This window comes from Aquila chrysaetos, chromosome 7 (assembly GCF_900496995.4).
Source record: "Aquila chrysaetos chrysaetos chromosome 7, bAquChr1.4, whole genome shotgun sequence".
NCBI classification, from domain to species: Eukaryota; Metazoa; Chordata; class Aves; order Accipitriformes; family Accipitridae; genus Aquila; species Aquila chrysaetos.
The window spans coordinates 27,873,681-27,899,495 of record NC_044010.1 but is presented as its reverse complement, the minus strand read 5'-3'; the positions used below and the strand labels follow the sequence as shown (position 1 = coordinate 27,899,495).

At 37.1% G+C, this 25,815-nt stretch overlaps 1 protein-coding gene across 5 annotated transcripts in view; it reads right to left on the bottom strand.

The window, feature by feature from the left end:
- Positions 1–5,656: 5,656 nt before the first annotated feature.
- The window catches only part of GABPA (GA binding protein transcription factor subunit alpha), a 29,036-nt gene continuing 8,877 nt past the window's right edge, over positions 5,657–25,815 (bottom strand). For 4 of the 5 annotated variants that reach the window (XM_030021122.2, XM_030021125.2, XM_030021123.2 and 1 more), the window contains 6 exons: positions 21,112–21,357; positions 16,447–16,641; positions 15,580–15,636; positions 14,408–14,548; positions 12,810–13,002; positions 5,657–8,487 (listed from right to left, as the gene is read on the bottom strand). In XM_030021122.2, the coding sequence (XP_029876982.1) occupies positions 8,259–8,487; positions 12,810–13,002; positions 14,408–14,548; positions 15,580–15,636; positions 16,447–16,641; positions 21,112–21,357 (1,061 nt within the window). In that variant the 3' untranslated portion in view covers positions 5,657–8,258. The remainder of the gene's footprint in view (positions 8,488–12,809; positions 13,003–14,407; positions 14,549–15,579; positions 15,637–16,446; positions 16,642–21,111; positions 21,358–25,815) is intronic. The other variant, XM_030021126.2, reaches the window with a different exon arrangement.

The following is a 25,815-nucleotide window of genomic DNA, read 5'->3' as shown; positions in this document are numbered from 1 at the left end:
CCTTGACAGCAGGGCTTGTGATTAGGTTTTTGTTTAGTGACTAAAATTTTGTAGTTCCAGCAAGTGACAGGCATTTTTCACTAAGTTAAGCCTTGCAAAGGGAAATTGCTCCTTTTTCATATAGAAAACTGATTGCCCTGAAGGTCATTGGAAAAAAAGCTTTCTAGACACAAGCTAATTTCAGAGATGATGGAAATAGCCCATGAAAACCAGTCTGCACACAGCATGTCTTTTGGGAGAGGGGAAAAAGCTGAGCCTCACAGGAGAACATCACTCCTGGACTTCATTTGGCACCAATGCCCGCCCTTTGGTAAAAAGACAGGTGCTGAGCTAGCACGCTCCCTGCAACCACTGTCAGGAAAAAGGAGTATTTTTACCTTTAGCTCTTCCATTTCATAGAAGAGTTTCCAAGGTGTTATAAGGAAAAGGAAGGAGCGAAGTGCTTACCAGAGTAAATAGCTCCAGTAATTCCCAAATTGTTTATGAAAGTCAGACTGAGTTGGTATGAAGTTTGCAAGTTTCTCTGCAGCAAACAGCATCTGGCCAAACTTTAATTTTGCTGCTGGTTGAAAGAAAATTGTGATCAGTAGCTCAAGCAGCGGAAAACTGCAGGAAAAGTGTAGAGCATTATAGCATGCTTCTCTCTAGCAAAAGCTCCTCTACAATCACAAGGCCAATTACAGTTTAAAAAAAATGAAACACAAGATTCATGGTATGTAGAGGCTTCAGGATCAAAGTCTTTAAATGGATCATTTAAAATGCTTCATTGAATAATGCTGTAATATAACAGTCTGTTGGAAGCTGTCTGCTCCCTGGGATCACTGCTCACCAGACATACCTGTTAGCTGATACTGAAAATAATTCTGCACAGGACACCCAAAGTTTAATCAGAGCAGGTTTTTCAAAACCCTTCACTGAAACCCAGATAACAAGAGAAGAAATGTTTCTAGATGTACACTGTTGAAAATGAAAGAGGAAAAAATGCATTTATCTGTTTACTCTTCCTGGCCCAAGGGGATAATCAATGCCCGTTCCTTTGGTCAGCAGCTAGCGTGGATATAATGAAGCATGGCCTTAATACCATCTGGTTTAGTTACAGAGGCTCTCTGAGATACGGAGCCAACAGGAGACAGTCCCTTGGCATACAGTACTGGGCTGCTCCCAGCCAGCAAGCAGCCACTACAGCTCTCACTGCCTTTTCTCAGAGCTGCTTCAGCTGAGTCAGGAGTTTCTTTGCTTCCCTGCATTTTTGTTTTTCAGTGATGGCTCTGTTTCTCTCCCCTCTGGCTTGCCTGCACCTTCAGCCAACATCAGTGCTCTACCTGCACTTATATTCAGTCTATTAAATAACACGTCCAGCCTCACAGTTGACATTTCTGAGCAGCTTTGCACCTCTAAGTATGAAGTTTTTATTTCTTCCCTCAATTTGTTCTCTTCAGCCAGGTCTGGCTTAAAAATAAAAAAAAAAAAAAAAGCACTCATCCATTTCAGCTTTGTCTACTGCACAGTGAAGTCCAAAGGGAGTAATACTATCTGACCAAGCAAAGCTAGGCCCCCCCCCCCCCCACTCCCCAATATATATATATATTTATAAACTCGCACGGCACTTTTCTGTCGGGACATGTTCAGTCCCTCAACACAAGCCAGTTTTAATCCACTCTTGTGCGAAGCCCCTTTGATTGCCCCGGCAGAGCGTCCAGCCTGGTCTAGGTCTTCTGATCCAGGGAAAAACTCATCTCTGTTGCCACCTGTCTGGTTTTATAAGCTTTTTACAACTGTTTTCAGAAATTAATATTGCTATTTTCAGTTTAGTGTCATAAATCAGCTATCAGTATTGTACTGTGCTCTAGCCGGTTACCTGCCAACCTCGAAGAACTATCCTCCTTTTGACAAAATATTGCAGGAGCAACAATAAAACTAATGAAAAACTGTTGAAACCTGCTTTCCAAAGTATTAGAGTCCTTTCCAACCCACCACATGCATGCCCATGTATCGCAGCTCGCTTCTGTTTTTTCCTGCTTCTCCAGTTGAGCAAAATTCAGCAAGCAACCAGTTCACAAAAGCATACTGTTGATTGCAAAAAGGCTGAATTATGCTTTATTTTCCTACCTGGGCACATCAATTTGAGCGTGATTGCACTTAGCTCTTCTGCTTCACAGAAATCCTGAAAGTTTATTGTTTGTAACCCCTTAGATATAACTGGCCCGTGGGTTGAAAAGTTGGTAGAGCAGGAAAGACAGACAGACCTCTTCTCCGTAAAAAACCTCTCTACACTACTGAAGTATTCCTCAGCTGAATTATTTTTCTCTTCATTCTTATAGAGCTCACTTTAGGCCTAGTGAATGATTCCCGAGGACAAGTTCAAGCTCCTGTTACCACTTCTAGTTCCTTGTTGGGTACAGTTCAGGTCATCTTATTAACTTATGGTTGTTAGCCAAACTGCTTCCCCATCAGTTCTGCCTCCCTCAGCTGTTTTTAGCAGACAAGAGCCAGGAGAGACTCCAGTTGCGCAGCAAGTTTCGCATCCTCACCACCCGTTTCTGACCTCCCTTTGCTGATCTTAAGCAGAAAATCAAAGTCCCAAGGCGGGTGTTACGGATTCCTGCATGGGGCAGTTCCTGTGAAGCCCAACATGTTGGCATGTCTTAGGAGGCAGGGAGTGCGCTTCATTTTGGGAATAATGCTGCTTTGAGTTTCTGGATTAAAATGTTGCTTTTGTGCGTTTGGGGGGGGGGGGGGGGGGGGGTGGGGAATAAAATATAATACCTTTTCTGTCCTAATCCTGAAGTTTAAAGAACTGCACCCTGCAGGTGTCTTTCCCCCTAGTTAGTCTCATTAAGTCTCATCTCTTGCATTCTCACTCTTCCAGACTCATTTTTTTCCATGCATGCTGTTTGCAGCTTTCACTCTTACAAGATTTTTTATAAACATGCTGGTTTCTCATTGTCTTCTGCAGCTGAAGCTTTTTGCAAACCCAGCTCCTATGAAGCAGTTCCTGCAGAGTCCTTGAAAATGAGAATATTGAAAAACCTAAGCTTACCGAGATGAAGGGGGAAACAGCTAACATTTTTTCATCCCCAAACTCCTTACCCTAAGTGGAAGGAATTTCAAATACACAACAAATCTTCTAAGAAACAGTTTGTTTAGTGCCATCCATGGTTGCTTCAATTATAACTGATAAATATTACATATTCTATTATAATAATATATATAATTTGCTTTTTGTCTACTGAGGATAGGGGATATTCTACTTTGATTAGTGAATTCTGACACGTAGCCCACATAGAACTAGAAATACAGCTCCTAAATGCTAATTTCTTCCATTTAGGTTACAAGGCAGGTTGCAAAGGTAAGAAAAAAATGTGTCTTAAGATATCAGATCTATTACAGACAATGGGTTTTTTTAATACTAAAGAAACCCAGCTCATTTAGATCATTAGTAGCAAATACCTGAAACAATTCAATAGAGAAAATTAAATGTTTCCACAAGTTTTCACACTCACTGAAGCTGTGCTGAACAGAAGAAGCATTTTTCCTGCTGTTTCTGAACAATCGTTTCAACTCCAGCAACCTGAAAATGACTATAAAGAATAAACTGAAATTTTACTACTATCTACTGTCCAGCAGTTGTCTTATAAGTCAAGAACTGCTGGGCAATTAAAAACTAATGGACTGCATGCAGGTAGTTTCAGCTGTTTCTGGTAACATAAGACAACTATTTACATGAGGATTTCAGCTGTTTCTCATACAGTTATCTCCTCTTTTAAACTGCCTTTATTTTTACTAAGTAACTGCATAAGTAAGTTGCTTACAACTATGATCCATAATTAATTACCTTTGGATTCTTTCTTTCCCATCATAGCCAGTTACAGTGACACCACCTACAAAAAGAACCGACTTGGAAGTTGTGCCACGAACCACAAACACAACAACTGATTCCTGTTTTTCCAGGTAAATGAGAACAGTTTCATGGGTTACAGATACATCTTCTGATACCACTGCCATTAGCACCATTTAATTTTGGTTTCCAGAAGACCAGTTCCACGTGTACAAGAACAACTGTAATTAAAGGCAGACAGTCAGTATTTACTTCTCCCTCCTCAGCATTTTTTAACCTTAGTTGCAAATTATTAATGGCTAGGATGTCAATACTCTAAAATCACAAGATGATAAAATTTCAGTTTGGTGCCTGATGAGATGCTGTGGGCTCTAATCCTGAAATAATGATGCAAAATGTAATTGAGTCATAATATGTCTAATGTATTGGGTCCTGTGTTACAACTCTCAAAACCAGTCAATCATTCCTCTACTTTAATTATTGAGTAATCTTCTGTTTAGCATCAGCCATATTAAGAATTACTTTTCCAAAAGAAAAAAAAAATATACAGTATCAAACCAAATATATTGTAGAAGTCCTGACAGAGCTATATCAAAACCACAACCTTTAAGAATGTGTATGATCTTGAACAACAAAAAACACCAGTCTAGTCAGTAGAAATATTCCCCATAGACTTGTGTGAATGGATCTTTTATGATGCTGCTTTAAAAAAAAAAAAAATTAAAAAAATTCCTACAAACTTACATCAATGGACTTTATATCATCCTTCTTTCACTATCAGGCAATGGAGCCCCTTGTCAGCTCATGTTGCTTAAGACTGATAACTGCAAGCTGTTCGTTTGTAATTCCCTATATTGTCCCAATAAAAATTTCAGTCTGAGAATGGGAATCCCAAAACAAAATCTCACTGGCATAAAGATACTAATAACTACAAACACAAACAAAAGGTCCTCAATTAATGAGATACTGAACATTTGTAAGTGTACTTTAAAAGAAGGCCAACAAATTATTGAAATGTTCTAAAAAATTATTTTCAGTCCATTACATGCTGTTGCTGCTGAGCTAAACATAAACATTTTGAAATCAAGTGATCTGGTAGGTTTAAAGATGACAAAATATTTCAGTCTTGAATTTGGCAGTCCAGATGGAGAAGTTCAGGGTATAATGAAAATATTTCTACAGAGACATGATTTAAGAATAAGGTAGTAACAGTATAATCAGAATTTTATCTTCTTTTTAACAAGAACAGTACTAACAATTGAGTTAGCGGGCCACATTAAGTAAGCAGGTCTATTTGCAAGAGTGAAACAAAGTCCAAAGATTACAGATCACCATGAACCCTTCCAATTTAAACATTCCTAAAAGCATAAAACTATTTTATAGGGCTCCATTTTGTCCTACTGCTAAGCTTCCTTCATTATTTTTATCAAAGCACCATTTTGAGACTTACAACTAGTAAGTTAAAGCAAGCTGTTACAGTAACAAAGGACACCCAGTTCCAGTTTAAAAGTAGAAACACATAGCCAAGTAGAGTCAAAGAAGATGCATCTTCAGAAAATAAGGTAGTCTGCCTTCTTCCTGTAACAAGCCTGTGATCTTAAGAGTAATGAGAATAAAGTGCATGTATTCATCTTTAAACTGGTTGCACCTGAATGACATTACAAATGGCCTTCTGAAAAATTAAGTCAACAGGCATTAGCTGTATAACATTTTTATTTTACTATATTGACATTTTATGCACAAATATTTTATCAGAGTAAAAATACAAAATAATTGTTTCATGTAAAATTACCAAAAAAATGCAAAACACAAAAGAAATACATATTAGCAGAGTATAAGTGTCTTTATTTAAAGAGTAAAAAGTATGCAAAAAACCTTCTGTTTTACAAAAAATTGGGAATATTCTTTCTATGCTTTCCTTCTGGCAGCAACAGAACAGACTTTGACAATATATTCTACATATTTTGTTTTATTGAAGACATCAAGTTAGTCACAGATTTCCCCCTCAACTACAGAGAATGTGACAGTGCTTTTATACTGTTTGAAAGAATCCTTCTTTACTAATTAGAACACAGTGGAAAAGCAGATGATCCCACAACAAAGAACCCAAAAGACTATCATACCTACTGAAAAGCTGCAAAATAATAATCAGATGTATTTACAAAGAAAGTGTGATATCAGAAGTTTCCCCTAGAGGGCTTATCATGTAACAAGAACACTAAGGGGAATAAAGTATTGATACTACATTTCAATTTTGCTGTTACTTTATCCTCCTACAGTCCAGTTTGATCTAGAAAGCTGGTATCTTAAGCTTCTCTTCTTGTTATACTGTGTTTTAACTAAAAAGGCCTCTCATGAACTCTGCTAAATAAAACTAGTGACTTGTGTTAGACTTCTGCTTAGTAATGGAGTGGTGTTATATACATAGTTGCGGCCACTGAACTATCAGCTTCATCTTATTCTTAGTAATCAAATCTGCATCGATTTGCATAAGTGACCTCAAACAATTGCCAATTGGTGGAATCAGACTACTGTAACAGTAATAAATGGACTGATGGTTGACCTCTCATGACAGATGAATTTACATATTTTGCTCAGGGCTTAAGATTTTTTAAAAACCAAATAAAACCAGCATGCTCAGTAGATGGAGTGCTTTAAGAGCTCAAGAATGAAAACAATATTAAGAGTTACTGAAAGAATCTGGCAAAAAAAAAATTTATAATCATGGTGATGATGAAAACAGTAGGCTAGAACTACATGCAAGATTTCTAGTTAAGTATAAACTATCTGCAGATGAACATGCACCTATAGACAAAAAACTCTGTCCTCAATGCATCTTTAAAATGAACATGAGTCTTCTGTGTTCTTTGCCCTCTGCCTGCAAGTATGACTGTTCCTTTTCAGATCACGAGCAACAGTCCAGTGCTCTCAACCCAGTATAAACACATTTCATGTTTAGAACCTCACCGTACAAACACTTTTGATTTAAGGTTTAAGAGTAGCTCAATCCCTCACAGAATTAAAAGTTTTCCCTTATCCATTTGCATTTTAATTGTTAAGTGTTACCAGAGAGGGTTTCACTTACAAAAAGTTGGAAAATATGCATGGTGACATAATATACTGTTTAATAGCACGAAGGGGCAAACGCAAAACCAATATTGCATCATTTTCAGCCATCAAAAGAAATAGTCTAATAGGTATCAGTACAGAAGCTCAAAAATAGCAGCCTACTTTTTACTGCATGTATAAGTCTGCATGAAGTACTCTCCGTAGCTCAGAATTCAGAATGCATTCCAATTATTTCTATTCATCATCCAGACTTCAAATTGCACCCAGCTCTGGAGCATGCATTTGGCTTATGAAGCTTCAAAAACATCACTTCACGTTCAGAAAGAAATTAATTTTAAATAAAAAATACATCTTTGTATTTTAATATATGTCAGACTGTACAATAATTTGGGAATCAAACTTCAGTTCTCTGTAAAACTATTTTCAACTTGCATTTTGCTTCTAAACAGGGACTACTGACTGTGATTAACTTAAGTCTTCAGTTACTAAGGTTGACTACCGTGCAGGTATAAGCACCTCGCAGACCAGAGCATTAAACCCCCCCCACAAAAACAACCTACTCTTTGGGTGAGGGCTATTTTTTCAAGTTTTCAAATCACCTGATGGGGGTGATAGTGGAGGAAGAAGTTTATCTTCACTTTTTGCTAAATGGCTACCGTTAACAATGTCTTTCAAAACAGGTAAGTACTTGCCCTCATATATGCATACTGTCTACATATTACAATGAAATACTCATAATTGGCTTTTCACCTAAGCCAGATCTAAACCTGGATCTCCTTCTTCAGCACTAATCTTCAGTTCAGTCTAGTCTTAGTTTCCTTTGCTTATAAACACAGAAGCTATTTTAAGAACCTGATGCTTTGTAACATTTAACATGTCTTTCAGCTCTGCTTGATTAAATAAGAATAATGAAAATGTTTAACTTTGAAAGCATCAAATGCCATTTGGTAGTTCAGCAGAGAACAAAAGACTGGAAAGGACTGAGTTCAGACAACTGATCAGCCTGCTTGCTGTAGGTACTTCATTTTTGTTAAAAGCGCTGCAAAAATTACTTTGTACAGCTGTGGACACAGAGCGCTGACCAGTTCAACCTTTCTCACCCACTTCAGATTGCATACGATAGAGGCCCTGACTCAAAGTTGCAGAAGCTGTGATGATCCCTTAACTTATATTGAAATATATGCTGTTAAAAGATCCAAATTTATGTGAGTCCCAGTTCTTTATAGAAAATCATGCTCTATATTGTACTGTCAAGAAACAAAACAACTTTCCATTTCTGATAAAGGTAAGAGCAGCAGCTGCTCTGGTTATATAGGAAAGGGCTCAGGCTCCCGCTTTCAGGTCCTAGTGCTTAATTATCTTTCTCTGTTTGCAGTGATGCTGTAGCTAGTGCCACTGCTGTAACTGGCTGTGCAATGCCATGGAGCTGCATCTTGGCTAGTTTCTTCTGCTCACATTCTGTGACCAACCGATTCAACTCTGCTGCGCTGTATCCAATCAGAGTTTTCAAGTCGCAGACAAATTTGTACACAAACCTCTTGCCTTGCACTTTGCAGATCATGTCTCCATCATAGTAATACCTGTAAAAAAAAAAACAAAACAAACCAAACAATGTAAACTTTCAGCATCTGTAACTTCCATATGCATTGGTTATTTACTTAAGGTCACTCGGAGGCCAAAATATGAATCTTTTTCTCATCAAGATTCTCATATAATTTCACACACCAAGATACTGTTTAGGCATTTTATTGTATGAGGAAAGTGAAGAGAGTTGAAAATTGTCCCTGCACCTTGATACGTTAAGGAGAAAGAAAACATAGTAATTATTTTGTAGGCAGTCGGAAGCACCCGTTCAGAAATGGAGGTCTCAGAGGAGTTTAAAAACAGCTTGTGGGGATGAGTAAATTCTATACAGTGCTCTGCCTTAATAAGAAAATTTCTTTTCCCCACTCATTATTGTCCTTTCCTGTCTTTACTTGTCTCTGCTTTTCTGAGGAAAAAATTCATGTTGGACACAGTTTGAAAGTTAGCATTGTAGTTTCTATGATACTAAAGCAGCCGTTCTCTCCCTATTGTTTTCGAAGATGGAAGTAAAAAATATAAAAGCATATTTGGCAGTATTTTTTATAGTTCATATGCTGGCAAAACTACATCCTTTGCCTTTACTTACAACTAGAAGTGGCTTCTCTAACTATGAATACTTTTTACATTGTGTCACAAAAGAATTATCAGACTGGGCAGAAAGGCAGTAAATAGTCATATAAAGTCTATATGACCCACTGTACTCCAGAGACATTATAAAACTTTAGGTGATACCACTAAAACAGAAGTTAGAATTTTACAGTTTTGTTGCTGTTCTTGTCTCACTGCAGGCACTAATAGAAAGCACGTCACATTTCTCATTAAGAAAACCTGAGTGGGACATAACTTGGACTTGATGAGCTTAACAAGCTTGTGATAAATTTGGAAAAAATCAAAACCAACCAACCAACCAACAAAAAACCCCCACAAAACCCCACACAATTTAATTTCCTCAAAACCACCACCCAAATGTAGTACCAGTGAGCCCAGATTTCTTGACTGTCTAAAACTCAATCCTTTGAGTGACATGCTTGTAAAGCAAAGATGATTCTCATTCACCCACAAAATTAAGTCAATTAAAAGACTAACTTCTGTCTCCCAGCTCTAGTGGAAAAGAGGTAAGTTACTAAGAATCCAACCAAATTTCTTCAGACACCTCAAATTCTGGAAAAAAAAAGCACTTTTTAATTTCTTACTTTTGAGGGTCACGATCTAAGCTACAGGACCAAAGGAAAGACAGGATGAGAGAGACTACGTAGAAAAAATGATGGCAAGCCTGCTGGTTACTGATATGATGCAAGAAGCCACAGAGGTCTGTTATGGAGTACAAGAACTGTCAAGTGCCACTAGCCAAAATTTTTTGTTAACTCTGTACAAGCATTTACATTTATTATACAATCCTGTACAATAATGCCTGTCTCAAAATAAATAATGCTGTAGAAAAATGCTTTACAAAACTGAATAAATTTCTTTGAATTATTTAGTCCACATTACTGATATGATCAGAAAGGAAAAGGACCACAAGAAGTTAGTCCGCATTTATGCAAAGGCCCAAAACCATGCAAGATTTCCACATCTCATGCTAGAAACACTCAAGTTAGAATTGAGGCAATGTGGTGAGAGGATTTTTTTCAATACTATGTTGAATGCATTTCTGATTACAGCATTTACTTATTCAAAAATATAGAAAGCTAAAAATAAATAAATACCCATGCAAGTTCACAAAGCCTTAGTTACTGGAATGTTCCGAGTAAAATGAAAGCTTTGTTTCAGAATAATACAAATGAATTATTTTTCTTCAAGTCTCACTTCCCTGCTGGATAATTAAACAGATGTTGATTTTAGAAAATTTACCAAGGTGTATGTAACAATGAAAGCTGCTCTTTTGTTTTTCACCCGGCCCTAGTTTCTATGCTGCCTGGTTTTCCTACACCTGGGCAGAAGAACTAGCACATTTCTCAATAATATCAACATCATTTTCTGTATTAATCAACAATTGACACAGTAATTTCAGTACATTAGTAAGCAAAACATATTACTATTTAATAAAACTTTAGCTTGGCAACAGTGTTTATCATGGGAGTAGCAAGAGGCATTAAATATCCCTTCAGACATTCAAGTGTTAGAAAACATGTCAATATTGATGCAGCTGCCAAAATGGCAACATTTTGAGGCCTGTGATTTCTGTAATTCTGTGACTAAGATATAAATGCAAAACTTCTCTAATAGTGATTTATGCAAATTACTGTGCAGACATCTGTTTAATATCCCAGTGATAAGAACATTATTCTAAAGTTCTTCAGCTGTCCTTGAGATCTTCTGTGGAGTTTGTTGACAAAACCCAAAAAACATTGGCATCATTTACATCATTTTTATGCTCCAGAAAGTTTTCACATATACCTTCAGTACACAAATGCATAGATTCACAAAACCAGGTTGGAAATACGGGAATGGTATTGCAACAATGCAGGCTGGGGAGCAGCTCTACTGGAAAGGCCCTGCTTTGTGCAGGAGGCTCTGGACCAGAGACCTCCTCAGGCCCTTCTCACCCAAGGGATTCTGTGATCCTACGAAAAAAGTAACATTCCAATTTAGTATCTAAATAATGCAAGAACAGCCATACAAGACGAGACTAGAGATCTGTCTAGAACAGGATATAGACTCCAACAGACCAAAAGAGGAAGCCTAAGGAAAAGCATGAAAGTAGAATAAGCATATATTGATGCTCTTCCTTGCTTTCAATGATCTGGGGCTCAGAAACTTCTAGAAGTCACATCTTTCCATACCTAATGTCCTTCAAAATATTTCTTTTTCATTAATTTGTCCACTTTCCTCTCAAACTCAAAATAATTCTGGCATCCACAATACTGTGCCTCAAGAATTTACAAGACAAACTAAAGAGTATAGTTAAGCTGTGTATCTGGTGCCTGCCAGTTTCTTCTGATGCCTCCTGTTCATGTAAATGAGACACTGAGCAGTATTCTTTACTGACTCTATGCCATTCATGGTCTTTTAGACTTCAATCTCCCCCAGTGAAAGTACTCATTCATCATTACGCATATTGATGTTACTTAAATCCTCCCTAAGAGACTAAAGAAAGCCAGAATATGGTAACTTTACCATCATTTCTCATGGAGGTATTATAAAATAGAAGCTGATTTATTTTTTTTAAAAACAATGCTAGATGCATTTACTTCCTTTTAAAAAAATAACGTAGCCAAAAGTGAAAATGCTGAAAAGTAGATCTTAGATCTCAGACTTCAACCAATATGCACCTTCACTCGTATAAAAAGAGCTCCTAAAACTGCTTAAATGATTTGCAGGATTAGGCAATAAATACCTTTCTTGAAAACTAATCAAGAGAAATAGATTTAACCATATCAGAGTAAGACATTAGAAGTTCAATCTTAATGATTTCAGAGAACTTGGATGAATCTTCAAATTATTGCAGAGGCCAAAATAATCAGGGCAAAAAAGTCTAAAATTCAGGTACTTGCACTCTTCCCCCTCCTGAAGCACATCACCCACAGTGATTCAGTAACACAAGTCTCTTTTACCAATGTCAAAATACAAAATCACGATGGAATGAAGACAGCCTGAAACACTTCAATTTCTTCAGATGATAAAAGTTCTCCACGTTGGAATCAGATAAATTGAAACTTACCTGTCAGCTGTATTTTTCAATTTAACATCCCTACCATAAGAACAATGGAATGGATCAATCAATATTTGAACTTTAAAAAGTTTTGTTACGTACAGAAAAAATTGTTACATACAGAAGACTACTAACAATTACATAATTACAGGAAAGTATCTGCTTTATACCATAACAAGAGCAAGAGGAACATGAACAAGTAAACTGTAAACTATAAAAATAAGTCAATAATTCAGAGTATTCACATATTTCTGGATCCTTCACAAATAATCAATATTGTTTGGCACACTACTGAAAGCATAAATGCTGAAGATATATCAAAAAGAAATATTTTTCTGAAAGTGAGCTACCCAAATTCACTATCATGTCAGTTTCAATAATCTTGAAAAAAGAAAATATATTTTTAAGAAGTTACTGTACGAGCTTCTTAAAAAAAAAAAGAAAAAAAAAAAAGAAAAAAAAAAAAGAAAGAAAAAAAAGAAAAGAAAAAACCCAACAAATACCTTGCCCCTGAGACTACTATGATCTGATGGGAAGGAGTAGCTTCAGAGGATCTGTTTATCCCTTTACTAAAAAGTCGCAAGTCTTGCATTATGGTAGTTAAAAATAAAGTAGCCAATTGGAAGCAAATCACTTCATATCTGATCAGTACCTAAAGTTTCTTACCTCAAAGCCCGACTAAGCTTCTCATAGTTCATAGTGGGTTTGTTTTTGCGCTGTCCCCATTTTTGTGCAACCAGTTCAGGTTGGTTCAGTTTAAACTCTCCTTCATCACCAACCCAAGAAATACAGTCCCGAGCATCTTTGTCAGTGAGAAGTTCTAATAAAAACTGCCACAACTGGATCTGGCCATTGTTTCCTGTCGAAATAGGAATAACAAGATCCATTTCAATAAGTCCTTTTTACGTCCCCCTCATAGCTAAAAATTTTCAACCAACGTACTAAAGCAGACCAACATGGACTATATAATGGAAGGAAAACTTGTACTTAATTAATTTCTTCCAATTATTCTTTTGCAAACATTTTTCCTGCAAAGTCAGCAGTATTAATCTATTAAAAAAGAAACTAATGGAATACAGGGGGGGGGGGGGGGAAATCAAAATTTCAAATAAACCTGTCCCTAGAACTTAAGAAAAAAATTACATAACACTAAACAGTCATTTAGACACATATCTATCCCTAAAATAGAAGAGATTTAGCAAGAGCTGCTTATTCCTTTTCAGGCATATACAGACATATATATGTAGTAGAAGTTGTTTTTAAAAATTGTTTAGTCTCCAATTTTCAAAGTGAAATATTAGAAAAACAAAAATAAAACCCCAACCCAAACTTCAGCTTACATCAATATAACATCTTTGTATGTCCAATCATTAAGATGTCTTTTTAACTCAACTATCTGCAGTTAAATTCCTAAATTCTCAATGAGATACAGATAACAGATCTAAAGTCTAAAGGGAGAAACACAGAGTATTCTCCACTAATGTCAGCCAATAAAATCTTGGCCTAAGAATCCTGAATGACATTGTAACAGACTTTTATGGAGAGCTTAAAACAAATAAAAATTCAAGGGGAAGGACAGGAAAGGATTTTACAGAAAAATTCAAAACAGTGGAGAGAACCAAAGCAAAAATGATACCAAGAAAAAATAAGATAAGGAAATTAAGATGAGTTATTAATAATCAAAGAGGATGTATGAATAACAGTAATTCCAGAAATAAAATGCAGAATTAGCGTGCAGTTTTCCATAAGGTACATTCACTTAACAAAACAAGAAATCTGAAACTTGCTAAATTCTAAAGTCACCAAACTGGAGTGGGGTGGGGGGGGGGGGAGAAGAAGGAGGGGAACAAGTAGAGCAAGTAGTAGCTAGGCTAGGATTCTATAACATAGAGCTTATTTTCTCCCCTTTCTGCAAATGGAAAGCGGAAAGAAGTTAAAAGCTTGAATAAATGCCATGCAGTGGTTTGAGAGCGCAGACTGTTAAGTGATGGGAAGGGAAACAATTTTATGCATTTTATTTACTGCAGGACTCAAAAGCTGCAGCATCATGTTAACATAGTGCCTGTGTGAGGCACAGCAACGTAACCAACCTACCAGGTCTGCATGTGCTTGTGATATATTTTGTAGCTACAGTCCCCTTCACACCACATGGACTTCTACAAACCTCACATTTAGAGTGACAAAGATGTGTTCTACAAAACTGTAATTCAGATTAATGAGTAAGTGTTTACTGCATTTGCATTTAAAAATAATGGAGACAATACCTGTTCTGTTCCCAGGGGAACTTCTATCTTCCCCAGAGATCCTTGGAGCTCTCTGTACTTTAGCTGCCTTTGCACTACTGTTTATTACTTTAATGGTAGTTGGGGTAGCAGGCTGTACAGATGCTGGAATAATCTGCACAGCTGTAAAGCAGAGAACATTGCAGAACATCAATTATAAATCGCTGGCACAGAAATAGGCATGTATTATTTATTAACTGTATTACCATAACATCTACAAGCTAGTTTTTTCCTTTGCTAAGATGACACGCTGTATAGGTCACAATGCTAAGAATAATTTAAAGACTTTTTACCTCTTACAGTGGAAATTGTGGTTTTAGACTCGTAGTAGAGATGCCACATTACAGATGAAACATCAGCTTTAGTTTACTATCATGTGTATTACATGTTTCCATAAAAAAAAAAAACGCTTATGCCTTTTTTTTCATCTTTATGCTGTTGCCATATGATCTACCCTAACGCACTTTTCTCTAGTCACTGTACAACCCTCTATACCTGCCATTCAAACAGCAATTAAATACCCTTCTATTGCAATGGTGCAAGAGGATGCAAATGCCCCACTCTAGGTGGCTTTAACTAGACACAAACCCAGGATGTAATACACGGTCTATGTATTTAACATATAAGCTGCTTACAAGTCTTCTGAAAATTGATTCATTTTAATAATTGATGACACTGCTTCAGCTGGAAGAACGAGTTTCAAATAACTGGAAAGTTTCTTTAATGCATTTTTTCTAGTATTGATTTCTAAGCAAGTCCTCTCTTCCACACTACCCTTCTGTTTTTGGAAACACTTCCTTTTGAAACCGTAACATTTTAATATATCCATTCATTAATGCAATATATAACCTAAAAAACCAGAACAACTCAAGACCTCAAATATGTATCCTAGACAGCTTATTTCAAGAGAGTAGGAAATGCACCATCCAAAATGAAAGTTAGAAACTTTCATAGTTCAGGTCATATACTTCCTTTCAGCCAATAACAAAGTATTGAGAAACTCAACATTTTGCTTTGAAGTTTCAAATATGCTCTCCTCCCCTCACCAAGGAAAACTACTCTCTAGTGATTTTCTAAATGTTATCCTATTGTAGTGCTGAACCAAAGTACAGCACTAAACCTGCAAACAGTTAACTGCTGGCAAAAGTACTTACGCTGATCAATAGTAACAGTTGCTATTTCTCCAGAGTGTTCTTGGCTAGCCAACACATCTGCAAATTAGGAAAAAAACCAGTAAGCTTTTATTTAACCCACAAATTTCAAGTCACCTGAAGATCAAAAAACTTTCACATTTCATAGAGGAAAAAAGTCAAAATTTGGTATCAGTTTGCAAGAGACATTCATAGCTCGTGGTCTTATGAATAGAGACATGTAATGTCTGTCATTCAATTTTTAGAAATAAGGATGTAATGTATATGGTGAATTTCAAGGTATCTTATGCATTCTCCATCCCCTAAAACCTTTAGCTATATCATGTAAACGAAGATGGAAATAGTTTTCAGTCTGCCAAGTTACGTCCAAACATGGTAATCTGAAATGCCCATGTACATTATTGTATTATACACATACAACACACCACTTATCGGTTGTGTACAACGTAAGGATTTCGCTGCCTATGCTTAATAATCTTCACTTCTATATGACATAGATATGTATACTAAATAACACACAATCAATATTTAATTACAAAACTGTCAAATTCAGAAGATGCACAAACTAAAAATCTTTATTAAACCAAGGAGGAATCATCAGTCACTACTTCCTCCCTATTAGTTATGAAGTTTGATGAAAGATGCGCAACCAGTGTTTAGTATGCAGACATGTTTCCTAACAGCAGACATTCTCATTAATACCTCCTGTTATCTTGTATTGATGCCCTCATTTTTACTGCCAATATTAAATAGAGGAAAAACAACAGCTCACAATTGTTTTCATCTTTAAAGTAAGGGGGGAAAAAAAAAAAAAAAGAGAGAAGGGGGAAGGGGAATACGTAAAGTCAGTTACAGAAAAATCTCCCATACACTTTCGAAGAAGCTCCAAATGGCTCCAGAGGATTTCTCCCCGTGGGACGCGCTGGAAAAAGTCTTCTTGACTGAGGCTGCAGAGCTCCCGCCCGGGAATGCTGAGCGCATTGAGGTCAATGTCAGTCATGCTGAACTCCTTCATTACCCACACCACCCAGTGGAGCACCTGGTCTGTCGACCACTGCACTGGGTCTGGGAAAAAAGAGAGACAAAACTGCAAATCATCCCATTATATACTGCAAGGCTCCTCCTCACCGAGGATACAGAGCTAGTCCTTACTCTAACTGAGAACAAGAATGAAATACAAGTGGTTACTGATCCACAGCATTCAAACAAGCGTAACCCAAAGTTCTCTTTTTTTTTTGTATGACATTTTCTGAAGGCCTTTTAAAAAAACTTTATTTAGGGGATTCTTGTTATCTATTTATTTATTTTTTAAAAAGTGCCTGCTTCTAGGGCAGTCAGTGCTGCTATTCAGTTAAAGTCCAATGACAGTATGTTTTCACTTATATAAAAACTTCCATAAAAGAAAATATATAATGTCAAGAAGTGTAGTTACCATGACCAAATCTGACTGGATGGAAAGTTGACTCCTCTTAAAATGCTGACGGAGTAGTGTTGCTTGGTGGGGAGATGGAAAGGGCAAAAAAGGTATTTTCTTTAGCAAAAGCTTTTACATCAGAACTATGCCTGACACTTCTCAAACACAGAAGATATTTTTTTTCTTCTTCTTCCATAGGTCTTTAGTTTCAAAAAAGAGTAATGTCTCTTCCTCAAATATGTTGATCAGCATGTGTTTATGATGAAATATTACATTCTAAACTCATTCACATTATCTCAGTTTCTAAACCATTTGAAAACACCATCGTACTGGGTTTGGCTGGGATGGAGTTAATTTCCTTTATAGCAGCCCATATGGTCCTGTGTTTTACATTGGTGACCAAAACAGTGTTGGTAACACACTAATGTTTTAGCTACTGCTGAGCAGTGCTTGCACAGAGTCAAGGTGTGACTGACTAAAGCCCAAGGGGTGGAATGTGACTCCCCTACAATGGACGAAGGCTCAGAAGAGATAGGCAAGGGTGAAGCGCCCATGCAGCTCAGAGAATAATGCAAAGAAGCTGACTTTATCTCAACAAAAAGGAGGTGGAGGGTGGCTTTGTTTTAGATAAACAGCTATCAACAGCTGAGTGGATCAACTGGTGGTGTAAACATCTCCCTGAGTTAGCCAGACCAGCATGTGGGGAGTGAATACATGGCTCAGCCCAACATAGAGTACACAAACTAGACAACTAGCAAAAGAATTTTGAAGAGAACAACGGGCTTGGGCTGGTTTCAACCCACGTCTGTCTTCCCAGCAACTGGGGACACCCAACATCGTAATGGTGAGCATATTATATAGAGACCAGTAATGGGAATCACATTGGTATTGTGATTGAACAAAATATTGCAATTGTTGTATTTTTCTCAGTGTAACTCACCTTTGTATTGTGTTTTTAGCATAATTTGCATCACGGAGCTAAATCAGAAATATGATGTGACATCAACCATCTTCAAGTAAATTTGATATTAAATGTTACACCCTCCACACATGGAATATCTAAAGGAACCTGGTCAGAGAGTATTGGAGTCCCGACACAAGGCCTTCTCTGTTTCTCACTCAGCCACCCTCACAAGTAGGCTGGGGGTGCAAAAGAAACTGGGAGGGGACACAGCCATGACAGCTTATTAAATGGTCTTTATCTTGGCCCATGATTTTTTTCTTTTAAACTCCCCTTTGGTCCTTTTGATTCTTTCCCCCATGCCTCTGGAGCAGAAGTAAGTGACTGGGTGGAGGCTCACCCACCAAGCTGGGGTCAACCCACCACATGGGTGGGCTAATAGACATGCACTATATATATATATATATATATAGATAAAAACATAGAACAGTAAGTGTAATACACCATATCTAGAAAGACTACACTAAATAAACCATTAAACCAAGATTTGATACAATAGGACCCAATGCATACCTGTATTTGAATCAAACAAGCCACAGCATCAAGTTTTGGGATGCTTGTCTGACATTTCAACAGAACACAATAGCACATGGTTTAAATGCCAGTGCCAAACACACAAAACTATAGACAACTCACACACCAGAGGAACATACAGAAATGGTAATAAATAATCAATTCCAGATATGTGCCATACATGATTTGTTGACTGAACACATTTAACATTAAAAGTCTGTTGTTTCAAGCAGTATTAGTGTGAACAAGCTAGAAAGAGGATGGGTAAATCTAAGCATCATCTTGAAAACTTTGTTAATGTTGTATGCAATATATTAAAACATGTCAACAAGTATGAACTGGAAATGGAAACTAAAGCAGGGATATTTACTTTCACTGTCTCAAGGGCAAAAAACAGGAGCGGAACAATTATGTATTTTTAAATTACAATAGCCTAAACAGATGTCACCTTGACAAGTCTTCATTTTAAGAATTAAAGGAAGCAAAGCTTTCTAAGTCTATAAACTTTATCTAGAAGCCACAAATTCCATTTTGCTTAATAAAGGACAGTAACATTGCATCATTTTTCACTGATGCTACCTAAACCATACAATGTCATCCTTTGGGAAAAGCCACACCAAAAGGGTTTTGGTCTTCAAAACATTGATGAGAATTCACTGCTGATAAAAAGCTGCTAATTTATTCTCATTGACAGAACATAATCTGCAGGGTAACATGTATCATTACTTTCTCTAACCGGTTCCATGGTTTCCAAACTTTCTGCTGCTCTCTTTTCTGGCTTTATTTCTCATACCAATTAATATTTTCTTTCTTGCTAGGGACCTTTGCAATGGTACCAGATTTTTAGATTGTATTAGCAGAAATACCTTTAACAGCTAAGAACTAGTAATCTCCAGTAAACCCCACTGAAACATAACACAAAGGGAAAGCCACAACATTTTAAAGACCTGCTAAAAGCTAATTTTCCATTTGCAGCAAAACAGAGAAACCTGTAAGGATGAAGATACTGAACCACTAACTTCCTGGATGATCATCATTTACTGACTGGATTTGACTTTTAAGATCAACATACCCTGTCTTTTGAAAAGATTCAAGGAATAATTCCAGAGAACTTCACAGAACCAAGCCTCACAACTCTTTGAAGGAAACTGGCCTGTTTTCTATTTTTTAAGATGTGTATTTATAAAGGGGGGGGGGGGGGCTTTTTTGGGGGGACTACATAAGAACTTTTAGAACATTCTTTATTCTCAGAAACTTCCAACTGTATCGTAACGTAGAACTTAGTAGTGCCTTGTTTCAACCCAAGTCCCTGCAACTTCAACTCAGATAACATTTAAAATGTTATTCTTTATAGGAAGGCAGTTTAGCACATTTTTCTGATATCAAGAGAACACTATTATTCTTAATACAGAGATCTCTGCCATAATGAACTAGTATGATTTTCCTGGAAAAACTGCACTCCCATAACACAAAAGATATTAAACTTTTAAAGTCACAGTTGCAGGTTATAGGGTTTTCTTAAAGTAGCAACATTATTAAAGTTTATTAACAACATTATTCAACTTAACAACCACATGGTTTTAAGTAATTTTCTTCTTACATGAATGGGAAAACATGCTGAAAAATCTCAGTCTGCTCCTGATAATGCCTTACTTTTTTTTTTTTTTTTTTCCCCAAACGTTCTGTGTCAAATCCCTAATTATCAACAGACATAGCATGATGAAAACTATTTTGGAAGTGCTTGCCAATGAGAACAACAAAAGGGCATGAAAAAGCCATTGCTTTAGTTATCAAAAATACGTTCAAAATATTGGGAAGCTCTATGTCCTTCGAAGACCTGTAGCATCTTAAACACTTCCAAATATCCCACTTGCCAAACATATTCCAGTTTTGCAGGTCTGCTTAGATACTACAGCTTCATGTGCTGAATATGCCTTGACAGTACATTTTTGCAAGTCACAACAAGCAACTCAGCTAGATAATCTCCTCAACGTGAGGTAGGTCTAAAACCCACAGTTTCAGTTCAATCCTGAACAGGCATTCAGAGATGCTTTTTCTAAGCTAACCTTGAATTAGCAGCCTGCTAAGTAACAACATTAATTCAAAAGAGATAATGATCTACCAGAATACTTAGATTCAGTTCTGAATCATCTTCTTCCAGTATGTTGAAGTCAAGTATGGTTTTCCATGCAAAATCAGATTTAACACCATACTCAGCATCCTACAACCTATGGACAAGTTGTTTCAGTATCTTTAGAGGCAACCCCCACCAAGTACTGAGTCTAGTTCAAATTCAGACACACACGAAAAAGAGCCTTATCACTAACATGCACATTTTTAAGGAGGGGAGGAAGAAGAAAACTGCTTTCTAAAAACTGCAATAACAAAGTTATGAGGCAAAAAAGCACTATTTTAATAAAACTATCACAAGCACTGATTCTACTTCTCTTTAGCCTTCTCTTATGCAGGTATTTGCGTTGTACTTACCCATACCATAAGAAACTTTCTCTGAGGTATTGGAGCACTTCAATTATATAACCAAAACTAATTATCATTTATGAAAAAACATCAATTCCCCAAACAAACAAAAGAACCCAGCCCCTCCCTGAACACGCGCGCACACACACACAGAGTCACATATTATTACCATAGGGTATTCCAAGGCGCTCCTGCTCCTTTCGGTATCCTTCCAACGCTGCAGCCCATCGCGTCACTTGTTCAGAGGTTTCATCTGAAATTGTTGTAATATGTTTTGTTCCATCCAAGGTTATCACTTGAGCTTCCTCAACAAGGTGAGCTTCAGCCTCTGCATGATGAGCATCTGGATCAATCACTACCTCCACAGTCTCCACAGGCTTCACAATTTCAAGGATGTTTAACTTGGGCTCTATCCCTAGGTATAGAAAGAACAAACACAAAACTTAAAGACAGCAATGCAAACATGAAAAAAAAAGGTTGTTTTAAAGCTTTCTGATAAATAGGTGTTAGCATACTTAAGAAAGAAGCATGACACAAACGCATCATCAAATTTCTGCAAGTGTCCTAAATTAGAATGACATATTCTATTATACAGTATATATTTTAGTAAGGTGAATACAAAGCTGTCCCTCTTTCCTCCCCCAGTATTACAGCTTCCTGTTCTATTTAGGTGATCCATTTCACATATCTTGAACAGAGTGTTCATCATGTGGGCATAAAGAACACGTATTTTGGTAAGAAATACACCGAACCAAAGAAAAAAAAAAAAAGCAACCCCCCCAAAAAAACCAGAACAAGCATCCACCTCTCTCCCCCAACAAAGAGGCATTTCTCTCAGCCTTTACAATATTTCCCTGATATCTCTGGGGTCTACATACAGGAGTTAGCATTTTCTTTCAGTACCCTGCAAGAGGCAGTGTGTTCAACAGCAAGTTAAAAGAAAACTAGAAAATTGTTCATGTTTTAAGCTTCACCAGCTATTCATGATTTGGTTTTATGTCTGTCATTTAAGATATTAGAGTTGGAAGATATGTCTGTATCTATTCTGCAGCAATAAAGAACACATTCATTAATGCTACTAATGCTTTGTATCACCACCTTCTCTGTTGTCTTCGGAGAAGCTATTTTGTCCAACTGGTGCATCACCAAATTTCTGACATTGTATAGAAGATTTTTTTTGTCGTTATAATATGCTAAACAGAAGAAAATTCTTTCAATTTTTTGTGACATAATTTCCATTATAATAACAACTAGCAACCACACTTCTTTAAGAGATTTTTATCAAACATATTTGCACATTTAAAAAAAAATAATCTGTAAGATTCCATTTTATTATGACTTGGAAAACCTTGACTAGAGTTAGGCAGCTGAAAGTAGGATTCACAGAACATTACATGGCCAGAGTTAACTTCAGTATCTTGTTCCGTAAGGTATTACTTTGGGTCCCTCCCGTCTAATCTATATTAAAGCTCAGTGTAAGATGGTAGGTTCTGTAGGTGACAGTCTTAAAAGCTAAAACCACAATCCATTCACAGTTTATAAGGGAAAACAAATGGAGTACCTACCTGTAGTACAAGTAAGAACAAACCAAGTCTTTCAGACAAGTATTCCTCCAGACTTTAAAAGGAATTCAGCTTGAGAAAAATATTGGAAAGGGAACACTACAAAGACCATAAGTACAACATGCAGCAATATGAAATTAAGGAAGTGAAAACAGATGTAGGCAACCAGTAAGTGGCTGATCAGATGAAGAAGCAAACACAAAGAAAAAGCAAACAAGTACCTTAGGAGAGTGTTTTATATAGGCCATCTAAGATTAACATGCACAGCACAGGCTTATTTTAAAGTCCAATAGGAATGGGTAAGGGAAAACACTAAGGGTTAAAATTCTGGTTTTGATCTTCAAAAAAGAAAGTAAAGAAAAAAGGTTCTAGAGAGGAACAGTTCACTATTGCTCAACAAAATAATTCACTGTCTGTCAAATAACTACATGTCAACAGAAGTGTGAATCTACTGCTTTATCCATAATGCAAACATGGAGATCAAAGTGATGAGTCTCTGTAGAGGAATCAGCTTATAAGCAGAAATGTTGTGAGGTAACAGTCGGCCACCTAACCTACTGCAACATTAGATCAACACTAATTCACTGGGTTTGTTTGCATCTCTTCTCACATGTCTCCCTTTACCTAACGCGTAAGAAAACAGATGTCTAGTCTTCCTTGGACAGCACTTAAGTTGTGGAACACAATGTGACTATGTCACACACCCCAGAAGTATAAACTGGTACAAAAAGTACAAAAATTCAAGGACATTAGCTATCAAGAGATGTCCAGATGTTGCCAGTACAAACAAGCCCTTTCACTGCTATTTGTCTGAAGCTAGAGAATATACTAGGGTTCAGACTGACCTACAGGCAACCTGCTTTTTTTTCCTTAAAATGTCTAGTATTAACTACAGCCAGAGACAGGACATTACTCAAACTGCACCTTTAATCTAAATCAGTATGTTTCATTACACTTATGAATTGTTCCTTTACATACTAAAAATAATAAAAGCCTAGTTATTGCCAAAAAACAGTTTAGAAACCACAGTCAAATGAGGTGTTACACACTTAAAATGCTCGGACCTAAATCCAAAAAACCTTTTGCACTTAACCACCACTGAGTCCCAAAATCTGTGTATCTATAGTACAACTACATACACATGCACAGAAATTCTCAAAGCAGCTAGACACTAACCTCTTATGTCAGTCAAGCATTTAAAAAGTAAGTAGAACAGCATCTGTTTGGGAAAATGTTAATTTTGCAGGTGTGCTTTGGGTGTGCATAACAGACAGAACTGTGTTCAACAGAAACAGCAGCTACAGATGCTCATTCAAAACACAGCCTTGACTTGTTTAAGTTTGTGTATGTGGTACATGAACGACTTGAAGGGCAGGTTAACTAGACTACCTGTTCGTATTCTTTGCAAACAACAAGAAATAGAAAGCAAAACTACGTTGTCCACCTCCATAATACAGGTCTCCTATTGCTCAAACCAATGACTGTCAGAGATCACTGCTCTCATTCTAGCCCTTTCAATTCAGTATGTCTGTCTCCCACAGTTCATCTGAAAAAAGCATGGCCTGGTTTCAGCTGGGATAGAGTTAATTGTCTTCCTAGTAGCTGGTAGGGTGCTGAGTTCAGTATGTGAAGAATGTTGATAACACTGATGTTTTCAGTTGTTGGCAAGTAGTGTTTAGTCTAAAGTCAAGGATTTTTCAGCTTCTCATGCCCAGCCAGCAAGAAAGCTGGAGGGGCACAAGAAGCTGGCACAGGACAGAGCCAGGGCAGCTGACCCAAACTGGCCAACGGGGTATTCCATACCATGTGACGTCACATCTAGTATAGAAACTGGGGGGTGTGGGGGCGGGGGATCGCCGCTTGGGGACTAACTGGGTGTCGATAGGCGGGTGGTGAGCAATTGCACTGCGCATCATTTGTACATTCCAATCCTTTTATTATTACTGTTGTCATTTTATTAGTGTTATCATTATTAGTTTCTTCTTTTCTGTTCTAGTAAACCGTTCTTATCTCAACCCATGAGTTTTACTTCTTTTCCTGATTTTCCCCCCCATCCCACTGGGCGGGGGGGGGGGGGGTGAGTGAGCGGCTGCATGGTGCTTAGTTGCTGGCTGGGGTTAAACCACGACAACTTCCATTCAAGCTTGCCTCTACTCTGTTGATCAAGGAAGTAGAAAAAGCAAGAAAAAATTCCTTCAGGTGACAGACTGCCAGCCAGGTCTTCCACTTCTGAAGTTTTCCCAAGAAAGGTTTCAACCTGCGCCATACACCTGGCACTGGAATTTACAACCTGAAAAGTTTCTCTTCCCTCCATTTCTTTTCTTTAACCGCCCCCCCCCCCAAAAAAAAAGTAAGCCACTAAAGATAGTGTCACAATCCACTTTACCATATCTCAAGAAAAAACCACCTATCAACCTTAACAGCTTAAGGATAGCAAAATGTTAATCTGATACTATCTACAGTCAAACAGGCAGGAGAAAGCCTTGATCAGATAACTTGTGTCTGGACTGAATAAAAAAAAAAAAACACACCAAAATATTTGTTATGGAGGTCTTCAAAGTTAAAGCTTTTTTCAAATTCTTTGACATATGATGCAACACAGTTAGGTCTCCACAGACTTGCAAGATGCTTATTTAAGAGCAGTACAGAACAGGGCTATACTCAAAATTGTTGTTCCCACAATGGCATTCTTCAAACCAGAAAGAAAGGAGTTAAGGCAAGGTGGAGTGACAGAATGGTCTTTCTAGTAAAAATAATAAACAGGACTGGTATTTTATCTTCTGTAACTTATATTAAGATATCTTTTATGAAATGCTATAAAAGAACTACAATGGACTATGTTTCAGCTGGTGTTTATTCCTTTCAATTTACAGATGGCTAATCAAAATTTGATAAGCGCTTGGAACTGACATAACAGCTTTTCTCCTAAGAAATAAGAAAGTCCAATCCATCACAACGAATAGCATCACTGATTACTGCTAGCTGAATTCTATATATTATACAAGTTGAGGGAAAATAAAAATTAATAAATCGAGAATCTTTCAGTACCTCATACATAGAACAAAAGTATGTGGATGGCACAAAAAGCTGTTTTTTCCCTCTGGCTTAAAGAGACACTGCAGTCACAGAAAGTGCATTTCCATGTTAGTGATCCAAATATCTTCCTTTTATTATTTATACCCATGCTGCTTGTTTTCTGATATTCTGTCCTGCCACACTTTACGTGCCTTCAACAGACAGATTTCTTATGAGTTGCTCAAGCGTCAAGTACCATGGCATGAGAAACAACACTGAGGATTGCTGCCAAGTTA